This window comes from Hyla sarda, chromosome 1, assembly GCF_029499605.1.
Source record: "Hyla sarda isolate aHylSar1 chromosome 1, aHylSar1.hap1, whole genome shotgun sequence".
Taxonomy (NCBI): domain Eukaryota; kingdom Metazoa; phylum Chordata; class Amphibia; order Anura; family Hylidae; genus Hyla; species Hyla sarda.
In genome coordinates, this window is record NC_079189.1 from 10,927,904 (window position 1) to 10,941,552 (window position 13,649).

The 13,649-nt window shown below is 45.3% G+C and overlaps 1 protein-coding gene across 1 annotated transcript in view; it reads left to right on the plus strand.

The window, feature by feature from the left end:
• LOC130362054 (vomeronasal type-2 receptor 116-like) overlaps positions 1-13,649 on the plus strand; it is an 80,826-nt gene that overhangs the window by 50,741 nt on the left and 16,436 nt on the right. Inside the window, exon 4 of the mRNA XM_056568812.1 lies at positions 5,227-5,350. Coding sequence (XP_056424787.1) covers positions 5,227-5,350 — 124 coding nt within the window. The remainder of the gene's footprint in view (positions 1-5,226; positions 5,351-13,649) is intronic.

Here is a 13,649-nt window from a genome sequence, read left to right on the forward strand (position 1 = left end):
GATTAAACCTTAAATTGCACTCTGTCACATAATTCTGAGCACTAGATGATTTGTGGAGCAAAAAAAAATACTGAATTGCGCTGAAAAATGAGGTGGTAAGATGCTTCAGAAAGTTCAGGCAGCTTGTTGATCTGTCTGAGGCAGCTGACAGCTATCTGCCCCTCTCTGCTGCAATCCTCAAAAACGTGAATAGGAGGTTTAGCAATCAATGATCCTTCTCAGTGAGAACAGCAAAGCACTCTGCACTCCTGTCGTTCTCCAATGCTAATGTGACTAGCAGTTGCAGTGTAACTGTTACACCGAGCGCTCCGGGTCCCTGCTCCTCCCCGGAGCGCTCGCGGCATTCTCATCTCTGCAGTGCCCCGGTCAGACCTGCTTACCGGGAGTGCTGCACTGACACTGCTGACGGGGATGCGATTCGCATAGCAGGACGCGTCCGCTCGCGGATCGCATCCCAATCCACTTACCTGTCCCGGTCCCAGGCTGTCTCGTCCTGGCGCGCGCGGCTCCGCTCCCTAGGGCGCGCGCGCGCCAGCTCTCTAGGATTTAAAGGGCCAGTGCACCACTAATTGGTGCCTGGCCCAATCAGTGTAATTAGCTTCCACCTGCTCCTTGCTCTATATTAACTCACTTCCCCTTCCCTGTATTGCCGGATCTTGTTGCCCCTGTGCCTAGTGAAAGCGTTCCTGTGATTGCCATACCAGTGTTTCCAGACCTTCTGCTATCACCATTGACTACGAACCTTGCCACCTGCCCTGACCTTCTGCTACGTCTGACCTCATCTCTGTCTAGTCCTTCTGTCCCACGCCTTCTCAGCAGTCAGCGAGGTTGAGCCGTTACCGGTGGATACGACCTGGTTGCTACCGCCACAGCAAGACCATCCCGCTTTGCGGCGGGCTCTGGTGAATACCAGTAGCAGCTTAGAACCGGTCCACCTGTACGGTCTACGCCAATCCCTCGCTGACACAGAGGATCCACATCCAGCCTGCCGAATCCTAACAGTAACGCTGTGGTATAAGCTAGCCAGACACACGCAGTCCTGTTCTCTCTATCTCTAAGTGCATATACGAAATGAAGAGAGGAAAGATGGCTGCCGATTATATAGGGCTGTGACATCACAGGGGTCAATGAATGCTGATAGGCTGCATCTCACAAGTGATTCAGGGTCATCCCGCCTACCTTTATTCCCGCCGCTGTTTCCCACCCTCCTATAATCCCCTGCCCCATGTACTCACACGTGGATCCGCCATTTTAGGTCTCCAATAGCCTGGAACGCTGTAAAATGAAGTTTAATGAAGAAGTGAAATTTTTCATGAAATTCGTAACGAATTCGGGTTCGTCAACTTCGATTCGCTCATCTCTAATTAAAGGTCAAATATGACACGTCCAACATGCAATCCTCTGTGCTAATTAGTGTTACCCTGATATACAAGGTACCAAGCCCCACCTTAGTCATGGTAACACATGTTTCATGCATAAGTAAGGAGTTGAGGCCTCCCAAAACATGAGCAGTTTGGACACAGCTCAGCAATTTATATATTTTATAGATAGTATAGATTATACACATGAAAATGAATTAGCCCCCTCGCCATTTTGCCCAAGCCAGGGCTCTATTTTGGTGGCACTGTCTCTTTTACCAAGCGATCAAGCAGGAGGACCTGACTTTAATACACTTTTAATATTCCCTGCTACAACTGATGGGAATGGAGGCGAGTCAATTCCCAGCTGTTTAAAAGTTTACATGCCACTGTCAATAGAGACTGTTGTCTGTGAGGGAGAACTGTGCTGATGGTTGTCAAGGTTGCCAGGAGTTTGACAAAGACTCCAGGACTGCCTTGGCTATAAGGGTTATAAGGCTTTGCCGATGCCTGTCAGTGTAATAATGACAAGAAGTAAGAGACAGCACATTTTGGCTTTAGTGGTAATGTTGTTCATGCTTATTTATTGGGGCCCGGCCTCTAACAACAGCCGGGACTCGTGGCTAATAGCGCTCTATTAACAGTTTAGATGCGGCGTTCAAAGTTGAACGCCGCATCTAAAGTGAAAGTAAAGCAGTGCCGGTTAGCTCAGGGAGCTGTTCGGGATCGCCGCAGTGAAATTGCGGCATCCCGAACAGCTTACCTGCCTCCTCGCTGTCCGATCACCGAATGACTGCTCAGTGCCTGAGATCCAGGCATGAGCAGTCAAGCGGCAGAATCATTGATCAATGGTTTCCTATGAGAAACCATTAAACAATGTAAAAGATCAGTGTGTGCAGTGTTATAGCCCCCTATGGGAGCTATAACAGTGCAAAAAAGTGAATAAAGATCATTTAACCCCTTCCCCAATAAAACTTCAGATCACGGCGCAAAAAATTAGCCCTCATACTTCCCCATACACGGAAAAATAAGAAAGTTATAGGGATCAGAAGATGAATTTTAAACGTATACATTTTCCTGCATGTAGTTAGGATTTTTTCCAGAAGTCAACATCAAACCTATATAAGTAGGGTATCATTTTAACCGTATGGACCTACAGAATTAAGATAAGGTGTAATTTTTACCGAAAAATTTACTGCGTAGAAACGGAAGCCCCCAAAATTTACAAAATGGCATTTTTTTCTTCAATTTTGTCGCAGATGTTGGAGCAGGTTTAAACACAGTCTAAAGCTTAGATCACGAAGTCTGTGCGCAGAATTTATCAAGAGCCGTGCATCTTTTGATAAATTAGGCGCAAAATAGACCAGACTAACCCTCTGTAGTTTGGTCTTTATTGATGCGGGACATAGACAACTTTGATAAATATCCCCCAGTATGTTTATGTTATATTATATATGCTTATATTCCCTATACCCCCTCCACTGTAAAAAAAAAAAAGTTCAAAAGATGTGACCAAAGTGGATGGGCCCTCCATAACCACACTGCAAAACTTCATGTATTTTAGGACAAATTGTTGTGATTAAGTGGCACTATTTACCTGCATGATAATTAACTGTATTGCAGAACCATGGCACTATGATCTAAAACATGTACGGTTCTGATGTGTGGTGATTTGCCTTAGAGGCTTAAAGGGGTACTTCGGTGGAAAACTTTTTTAAATCAACTGGTGCCAGAAAAGTTAAACAGATTTGTAAATTACTTCTATTAAAAAATCTTAATCCTTACAGTGGGGATCAAAAGTTTGGGCACAGGTAAAAAATTTGTATTAATGTGCATAAAGAAGCCAAGGAAACATGGAAAAATCTCCAAAAAGGCATCAAATTACAGATTAGACATTCTTATAATATGTCAACAAAAGTTAGATTTGATTTCCATCATTTACACTTTCAAAATAACAGAAAAAAAAATGCAAAAGTTTGGGCACCCTGCAGAATTTATAGCATGCACTGCTCCCTTTGCAAAGCTGAGACCTACCAGTGTCATGGATTGTTCTCAATCATCATCTGGGAAGACCAGGTGATGTCAATCTCAAAGGTTTTAAATGCCCAGACTCATCTGATCTTGCCCCAACAATCAGCACCATGGGTTCTTCTAAGCAGTTGTCTAGAAATCTGAAACTCAAAATACTTGACGCTCACAAAGCGGGAGAAGGCTATAAGAAGATAGCAAAATGTTTTCAGATGTCAATATCCTCTGTTCGGAATGTAATTAAGAAATGGCAGTCATCAGGAACAGTGGAAGTTAAAACAAGATCTGGAAGACCAAGAAAAATATCAGACAGAACAGCTCGCAGGATTGTGAGAAAAACTATTCAAAACCCACGTTTGACTGCACAATCCCTCCAGAAAGATCTGGCAAACACTGGAGTTGTGGTACACTATTCCACTATAAAGAGATACTTGTACATATATGGTCTTCAGGGAAGAGTCATCAAAAGAAAACCTCTTCTACGTCTTCACCACAAAAATCAGCGTTTGAACTTTGCAAATGAACATATAGACAAGCCTGATGCATTTTGGAAACAAGTTCTGTGGACCAACGAGGTTAAAATTTAACTTTTTGGCCGGAATGAGCAAAGGTACGTTTGAAGAAGGGGAACAGAATTTAATGAAAAGAACCTCTGTCCAACTGTTAAGCGTGGCGGTTGATCAATCATGCTTTGGGGTTGTATTACAGCCAGTGGCACAGGGAACAACTCACGATTAGAAGGAAAAATGGATTCAATAAAATTTCAGCAAATTTTGGATGCTAACTTGATGCCATCTGTGAAAAAGCTGAAGTTAAAGAGAGGATGGCTTCTACAAATGGATAATGATCCTAAACACACCTCAAAATCCACGGTGGATTACATCAAGAGGCGTAAACTGAAGGTTTTGTCATGGCCTTCACAATCTCCTGACCTCAACATAATTGAAAATCTATGAATAGACCTTAAAAGAGCAGTGCGTGACAGACAGCCCAGAAATCGCAAAGAACTGGAAGACTTTTGTAAGGAAGAATAGGCAAAGATTCCTCTAACAAGAATTGAAAGACTTTTGGCTGGCTACAAAAAGTGTTTACAAGCTGTGATATTTTCCAAAGGGGGCAGTACAAGATATTAGCTCTGCAGGGTGCCCAAACTTTTGCAGACACCAATTTTTTTGTTTTCGGTTATTTTGAAAGTGTAAATGATGGAAATAAAATTTAACTTTTGGTGACATATTATAAGAATGTCTAATCTGTAATTTGATGCCTTTTGGAGATTTTTCCATCTTTCCTTGGCTTATTTATGCACATTAATACAAATTTTTACCTGGGGTGCCCAAACTTTTGATCCCCACTGTATTAGCTGCTGAATACTACAGAGGAAATTATTTTCTTTTTGGAACACAGAGCTGTCTGCTGACATCATTACCACAGTGCTCTCTGCTGTCATCATTACCACAGTGCTCTCTGCTGACATCTCCGTCAATTTTTGGAACTGTCCAGAGCAGCATATGTTTGCTATGGGGATTTTCACATGCTCTGGACAGTGCTTAAAATGGACAGAGATGTCAGCAGAGAGCACTGTGGTCATGATGTCAGCAGAGAGAACTGTGTTCCAAAAAGAAAAGAATTTCCTCTGTAGTATTCAGAAAGCTAATAAGTACTGGAAGGATTAAGATTTTTTTTATAGAAGTAATATACAAATCTGTTTAACTTTCTGGCACTAGTTGATTTAAAAAAAATAAAAGTTTTCCACCGGAGTACCCCTTTAACATAATGAAACTGTCATGAAACCTGGAGGTTTTATTAAAGTAACAGCCTTCTATATTTTTTTATAACCCAGACACCAAAAGGTTTGTGTTCTGAAACGTGTTTTCCAGGAACTTACCAAACATCAAAAGAAAGCTATCACAGATGCTGCTATGATTGTATTCCATGTCAAGAAGGACACATTTCCAACACATCTGGTAAATATCTCCTATTTCACATAAAAAAACAAAACAGATATCACAAGTTGGGAACCAGGAGACTCCTTAAAGGGGTTCTCCGGTGCTTAGACATCTTATCCCCTCTCCAAAGGATAGGGGATAAGATGCCTGATCGCGGGAGTCCCGTTGCTGGGGACCCCGTGATCTTGCACGTGGCACCCTGTTTATAATCATTCCCCGGAGCATGTTCGCTCCGGGTCTGATTACTGGTGACCACAGGGCCGACGGGGTGTGACGTCACGCCTCCGCCCTTCAATGCAAGGCTATGGGAGGGGGCGTGACGCTGTGCCGCGTGCAAGATCACAGGGGTCCCCAGAGGCGGGACTCCCACGATCAGGCATCTTATCCCCTGTCCTTTGGATAGGGGATAAGATGTCTAAGCACCGGAGAACCCCTTTAAACCATTTTATGTTTACATTGTCTGCAATAAATCCAGATCCTGCACCTATCAGACATTTATGACATCATGTGGGGAACCCCTTGAGAACGCAGGACATGCATGTACATTCTGTGCCCATTACAGGACTTTGAAACAAGCTCAGGAGCAGGCGTGGCTCACAGCTAATGCCAGACATTAGCAATTATTAAAGGGGTACTTCATTATTAAAGTTAAACAGATTTGTAAATTACTTCTATTTAAAAATCTTAATCCTTCCAGTACTTCTCAGCTGTTGTATGCTCCACAGGAAGATCTTTTCTTATTTATTTTTTGTCTGACCACAGTTTTCACTGCTGACACCTTTGTCCATGTCAGGAACTGTCCAGAGCAGGAGAGATAGAGATATGCTATGGGTATTTGCTCCTACTCTGGAGAGTTCCTGACAGGGACAGAGGTGTCAGCAGAGAGCAATGTTGTCAGACTGACAAGAACTATACAACTTCCTGTGGAGCATACAGCAGCTGATAAGTACTGGAAGGAGAAAGTTTTTGAAATAGAAGTAATTCACAAATCTGTTTAACTTTTTGGCACCAGTTGATTTTTAATAAAAAAAAAAATTTCCACTGGAGTACCCCTTTAACCCTTTAGATGTTGCTCCAGCTAAAATAAAAAAATATAGATGTGGTGAATTTGTGTGGCTGCATCGCTATCAGAAGGTCCCGAACATTCAAGATGGCGTCCGTAGGCCCCCTTTTTAACTTAGTGCTGTTCCGAGGCTCTCTGCTTATACAGTCTGCCTTATAAGCAGTTATTGAGGATTTCACAAATGAATGTTAAAATCTGCCTTTTTACCAATTTCTTACTAATTTATATAAAATGTCTTTAAATAGCTTTTTAAAAAAACAGACATTTCTAAGGCTAAAAAACATTGTGTGAACATAGCCTAAAGCTGGGAAAAAATATATATTTTTTTTAATACAAACATTTTTTGAGGAAGGTTTCTTGTTTTTTATTTTTTATAACTTTTTTCGGCACATCAATGACCTAAAAGAAGTTTTAATCAGTTAATTTTAAAGTGTACCTGTCATCAGCTCCTCATGCTTAAATTAATTTATTCTATGTGAAATCTCCTTGTTTTCCCTCTGTCCTGGTGCTCGGCCCCCTTGCAGTTCAGTGTGAAGGAGGGGGTACTTCCTTCTGGAAGAGTGACATTTGCCCTTGCCATCCAACAGGGAATTTCCCCTCTTCCTTCTCAGTGAAGGAAAAGCAGGGCTCTGTGCCATGTGCATTGAGAAGGATAACAGCCTGGAGTATGGCTTCTCCTTCTTGTTTTGGAATGCGCCTTGGGGCGCACTGTGGCCGAGACACAGAAGAAGGTGCTCAGCAGAAAGGAATGCATTCTGGCCAGTATTATTAGACCTAGTGTTCGTATTTGTGATGCCCGAATTTAAGGTAAAAATTTAGATTTTTTAAATTAAAATATTAGAGATTGCATTAGTTTTCCATGATCTACAACATAAACAAACATTATTGCTGATAATGATAAAAATGGCCTTTCTTGAGGTATAAAACCAATGTTTTAGGCTGTTTTGCATTTCAAAATATGGCCAAGAAGCTGTGTGTGCACAAAACCTACAAAATAAAGCTTTGTGCATGAACAATTATTTAAAACAAAAAAATCCAAAAAAAACATTGCTAACCTGCATCTCCAGCATTGATATGTCAGTCATCCTTCCAGTCCTGAAAAAATTAGTTAAAAGTTTAGGTACAATGTGGTACTGAAGTAGTGTGAATGAATTTGTGTGGCTGCCAATAACCCTGACATATATAGATAAATTATAGTCATGATTGTAAGCCAAACCTCTGTGTCTAAGACCAATATCCGGCCTCACAAACACTCATTTGGCTTAACAAGCAGATATTCATACAGACAAACTCTTTCAAAAGTAGCTGTTCTAGCCGAAAAACAGGCTCAAGTCTATATGAATGTCCACAATTTCAGAATGATATGTTCTCAAAACTCATATGAGTATAATATTTTTACCTAATTTTTGGTTATTCATTAGAATTAGGGATGAGCGAACTTTTGAAAAGTAGAAAAAAATTGAGAAACAGAAACACAGCCGCACATCCGCTATTTGTATTTAGATCTACTTGCTATTTCAAAAACTAAAAGGTTGTTAGTATACATTTTAATCAAAAAGTACAAGCCCACTCGCCTTATCAAGGCCACCTAGTCAGAGCAGACCATTGCCTCCATGACACCAAGCCCACAGGTGGAATGACACAGTGGCCAGGCAGCCCCACTGCTGCCCGACCAAGCCCCCGGCTCCAGGCCCCTCCACCCCACAGACAAAGCATCACATCAACAATGGCCACCACCGAGCACCACACCAGTGTGAACAGTGTGAACCTACCATGTGCTCCCTGCCAGAGGGCTGGGAGAATGCTAGGAGTAAACTCACATGCAGGCTCCCGCTAATTAAAAACACCTGGACCGAATGGGTGGTGTGGAGTGCTGCCTATGAAAGGAGATAGACTACAAATGTGAAACAAAAATAGAGAAACAGACGGGCGACCTTGTCTGGGGTTTTTTCTCTATTTGAATACACAGTGTTTTATATCCTCCTTTTTTATGTTTGTTTTTACTTGGTCAGCACTCTGCCGTACCCCTCAACCCAGGTCTATATAAATTGTCAGGAAGCTGCAAAGGGCCCTATTATCTCTGGCAGTCTCCCAGTCTTTCACTGGGAGCACAAGGCAAGTGAGCTTTGATACCTGTTCACACTGGTACTGTTCGGCATCCATTGCTGCAGCAGTGCTGTGTCTGTGGGGAGGAACAGCCCAGGGTCTGGTTTGAATGGCATTGGGGCTGCTATGCCAGTGGGTCGTTCCCCCTGTGGGCACTGGTGTTGCAATCTGTCCCTTTAATACATTTTGCTGAGAAGCCTTAGATCACTGTACATGTTGTGGATGTGCGACCATGTCATTTTTTTTTCCTTATTTGAACTTTTGAAAAGTACGACACACGGGGCTCCTCAAACTTTTCTAAAATTGCTGGTTCGATTTGGCTTGGTTTGACTCAAACTGGTAAGTTATGGTGACATGCGGTAACCTATGGTAATTGAAGGGAACCAATCATCAGATTTTACCCTATATAATGCTTGGCAAAGCGTTATATAGGGTAAAATTGTTGTCCTCACCATTCCCGGGGGATGCTCCTGCCCCCAGGGATGGTGATATGAAGTTATAAACTAGTCACCACCGCCGTAAGTAGTCACCTGGGCGGGGAGCTCTTCTCCCCTACTCCCGTTCTTCGGCTGGCAGCGACGCCCCCTCCGCTTGATGGGCCGCGTCATTGTTCCGCTCACTGAACAGACGGAGCAGAGCGATGACGCTGCCCATCAATCAAGCGGAGGGGGCGTCACTGCCGGACGAAGAACGGGAGTAGGTGAGAAGAGCTTCCCGCCCAGGTGACTACTTACGGCGGCGGCGGTGACTAGTTCATAACTTCATATCTTCACCATACCTGGGGGCAGGAGCATCCCCCGGGAATGGGGAAAATAAAGATTTTGCCCTATATAACGCTTTGCCAAGCGTTATATAGGGTAAAATCTGATGATTGGTTCCCTTTAATAGCTTCTTTAATTAATCAGAGTATTTAGGCTTATTCACACTAAAATAAAGCTGTATAAAGTATCCCCTGTTGTCAGTAGATGCCTGCTGGTGTAAAAAAGCACACAGAGGTATCGGAAGAACCAATGGCTTTTTCCAAGCGTTCAAAAGTGAAAGGCACAAAAAAGACACAGATCGTTGGCACTGACCTCTAAGCGTTTTTCAGGTATTCCTCCTCTCTTGCAATCACAGCTCCAGAAAATCAGCGTGCAGGCGCCATCCAATGGAAACAGTTCGGTGCCTCAGCCTGCCAAGAGGCAGCAATGTAAGTCCACAGCATAAGGAGAGAAATAATGGGGGGCACACACTGCACACTGTTAACACCAACTGGCTTCTTTATTCTTCAGGTGCAAATAGACAACATGGGCAACGGGGTGCCCAATCAAGACAGGTGTACCTGTCTTTATCGGGCATCCCGTTGCCCCTGTTGTCTATTTGCACCCGAAGAATAAAGAAGCCGGTTGGTGTTAACAGTGTACCGTGTGTGCCCCCCGTTATTTCTCTTCTTATGCTGTTTCAAAATCATCCCTTTTTGAGAGAAGAACAGGTTTTGAGTCTGCCAAGTGAGGAGGACGGCGTGTATTTTTCCACGTGTTCCAAAAATCTTCAATTTTTTTAAGTTAAAACAGGATTGGTGTCCAAATATAGCGAAGAAGAATTAGCTTTTGTATAAAAAGCTGGAAAAAAAATTATCCCTTTTTTGGGGGGAATCAAGAGTTGTGTAGGCCTGGATGAAAATACCAGCAATTTTGAGTAAATGTTTTTATTTCTTTTTGAGTACATACTGTAATAAAGAATCTTGGATTACCAAAGCACAAGAAGCAGGGGCGTAGCTAGAAACCCCAGGGCCCCGGTGCAAAAAAATTCCATATCAGTGACTACAGCCCTCATGGGACACAGTCAGGGGAATGCACAACAATTTAAGTGACTAACAGGCAGGGCCAGACAGACAAAACAGGCATTGAAGAATAAGAAACCTATCACCAATCAGCTGCTGTAAAGCTATAACTCCCATCATGTCTGGATAGCCTCAGGCATTATGGGAGTTGTAGTTTTGCTGTAACAGTCCTACAGGCTCACCTGAGTCAGAGGACCGCTGGCTGGAGGTAGGAGTGGAGCCCAGTGGCAAGGACCACAGGCAGGGAGTAAGTGCAGGAAGTCTGCCTACCGACCACGCATGGCTCGAGGAGTGAGCAATGGAAGACAGCGTGCACCCTAATGGAGTCCGGAAGGTCGAGCCGGAACGTGACCTCGTTGATTTGTGCGGTGATCCGGAATGGACCCATGTATCTTTGGGCCAACTTTTTGGAGGGGACCTTCAATCTGAGGTTCCTGGTGGACAGCCACACCTTGTCTCCCACATGGAAGCCCGGGGTGGGTTTGCGACGTCTGTCTGCTCCCTGTTTAAAACGCCTCTGGGCGAGCTGGAGGTTGTCTACAATGTTCTTTTGTGCCTCCTGTAGGGTTGTTAGGCGTTCGGCTACTGCTGGGAGGGTGGAGGCGACGGGCAGGGGGGGAATGAACACCGGGTGCGAGCCTGTGTTAGCAAAGAAGGGGCTGTGCTTGGTTGAGCTGTGCTCAGCATTTTTGTAGGCGAACTCGGCCGTGGGGAGATGGTCAAGCCAGTCATCCTGCACGTGGGAGATGAAACAGCATAGGTACTGCTCTAGGGTCTGATTAGTTCTCTCAGTCTGCCCGTTTGACTGAGGGTGGCAAGCGGTGGACAGGTTTACTTTAACCCCGAGTGCCAGGCAGAAGTTCTTCCAGAACTTTGAGGCAAATTGTACGCCTCGGTCGGAGACCACTTCGTCCGGGATCCCATGCAGCCTGAAGACCTCTCTGAGAATTAGATCGGCCGTCTGTTTGGTGGTGGGTATGCCTTTGTAGGGGATGAAATGGGCCATCTTGGTGAGACGGTCTACTACGACCAGGATGGTGGTTATCCCTTTTGAAGGAGGAAGGTCTACCACAAAGTCCATGGAGATCGAGCCCCAGGGGCGGGAGGGAATAGGGAGGGGTTGTAACAGACCCACGGGAGAGGAACGAGGAGTCTTATTGCGGGCACAGACCGCGCACAAGGAGATGCACCTCTTGATGTCCTCCTTGTATGTTGGCCACCAGAAAGAGCGGGAGAGAAGCTCCTGGGTCTTTCTTGTGCCAAAATGGCCGGCCAGCTTGGAGTCATGGTTGAGTATGAGCACTTCAAGACGTGCAATTTCTGGTACATATAGTTGTAGGTCCTGATGAAACCAATGACCGTTCTTAAAAGTAAGGCTGATATTCCCTGTGGGGTGGGGGAGGAAGGGGTCATTTTCGTATCCTTCTTTGATTGTGCCCAGGAGTTCTTTAGAATAGGTGGCCCCTACGACCCTTCTCTCGGGTAAGATGTTATCTTGGCCCTTGTTACTCTGTGAGGGCTCGAAAAACATTCTGGAGAGGGCGTCAGCCTTGCCGTTTTTTGATCCGGGGCGATAGGTGATGAGAAAGTTGAAGCGAGAAAAGAATAGGCTCCATCTGGCCTGTCTGGCTGAGAGTCTCTTAGCGCTGCAGATGAACTCGAGGTTCTTGCGGTCAGTTAGTACAATTATGGCATTGGTGGCTCCCTCCAGCAGGTGTCTCCACTCGGAGAAGGCATCCTTGATCGCCAGCAGCTCTTTGTTCCCAAGGTCATAGTTCTTCTCGGAGAGGGACATCTGGCGGGAGAAATATGCACACGGGTGTAATAGCATCCTCTCCCCTGTCCGTTGTGATAAAACTGCCCCCACCGCGGAGTCTGATGCATCCACTTCGACTGTAAATGGGAGCTTGGGGTTCGAGTGGATTAGGATTGGGGCAGAAGTGAAGAGGAGTTTCAGCTTGGTGAAGGCCTCCTGGGCCTCGGGTGTCCAGGAGAAGGGGACTGCCTTCTTGGTGAGTTGGGTGATTGGTGCTATGACCTTGGAGAAGTTCCGGATAAATTTCCGATAGAAGTTGGCGAAGCCAATGAATCTTTGTATCTCCTTCTCGTTTTTCGGAATGGGCCAGTTCATCACAGCTTGGATCTTCCCCGGGTCCATACTTATGCCCTCTGGGGAGATGATGTATCCGAGGAACTGAGTGGTGGTTCGCTCAAACTCACATTTCTCTAGCTTGATGTAGAGAGTTCTGTCGGAGTCTCTGCAGTACCCTGCAGACGTGTTCGCGGTGCTGCTCAAGGTCTTCAGAGAAGATCAAGATGTCATCCAGGTAAACGACTACAAACAGATCCAGCATGTCCCTGAGGACGTTGTTAATGAAGTGCTGGAATGTGGCGGGAGCATTGCAGAGTCCGAAAGGCATGACCAGGTACTCGAAATAACCATAACATGTCCGGAAAGCTGTCTTCCATTCGTCCCCAGGGTGGATTCGGACGAGGTTGTAGGCCCCTCGAAGGTCGAGTTTAGTGAAGATCTTCGCTGCCCGGAGTCTCTCAAGGAGTTCTTAAATCAGTGGGAGCGGGTACCGTTTTGTTACGGTTATGTCGCTAAGCTTTCTGTATTCTATGCAGGGACGCACGGAGGAGTCTTTTCTCTCTACGAAGAAAAAGGGGGCTCCCGCGGGGGAGGTGGAGGGCCGGATGAACCCCTTCCTCAGGTCCTCGTCCAGGTACTCTTTCATAGCCTTGAGTTCAGGCTCTGAAAGGGAGTAGATACTGCCAAAGGGTAACAGTTCTATAGGGCAGTAGGGTCGGTGTGGTGGCAGCTTGTCTGCGTTTTTCTTGTCGCAGACATCCTGGAGCTCACGGTATTGAGGGGGTAGCAGATCCTTGACGGATAATTTTGAGATGGTGGTGTCTTCGGGTGGAAGGACGGGTTTGTGGGAGAAATTTAGCGAGCAGAACTCGGACGGGAATTGTATGCAGCGGGTTTCCCAGTCCACCGAGGGGTTGTGGGTGGCTAACCAAGGGATGCCCAAGATCACTGGGAACTTCGGGGAGGCGATCAAAGAGAAGTGGATCTTTTCACAGTGATCTGGTTCTATGAGGAGTTGTAGTTCGGTGGTCTCGTGAGTGGCCGGCCCCGAGGAGAGTGGGGATCTGTCAACGGTTTCCAGGTCAACGGGGCTGGCTCGATTGTCAGTGTAATGTTCTTTTCGCGGACGAAGTTTAGATCCATGAAGTTGCCTCACGCCCCGGAGTCTAAAATCGCTGAACAGGGAAGTTGTCGCCCCTCAATGTCGATGAGGATGGGGACGATGAAGTGGGAT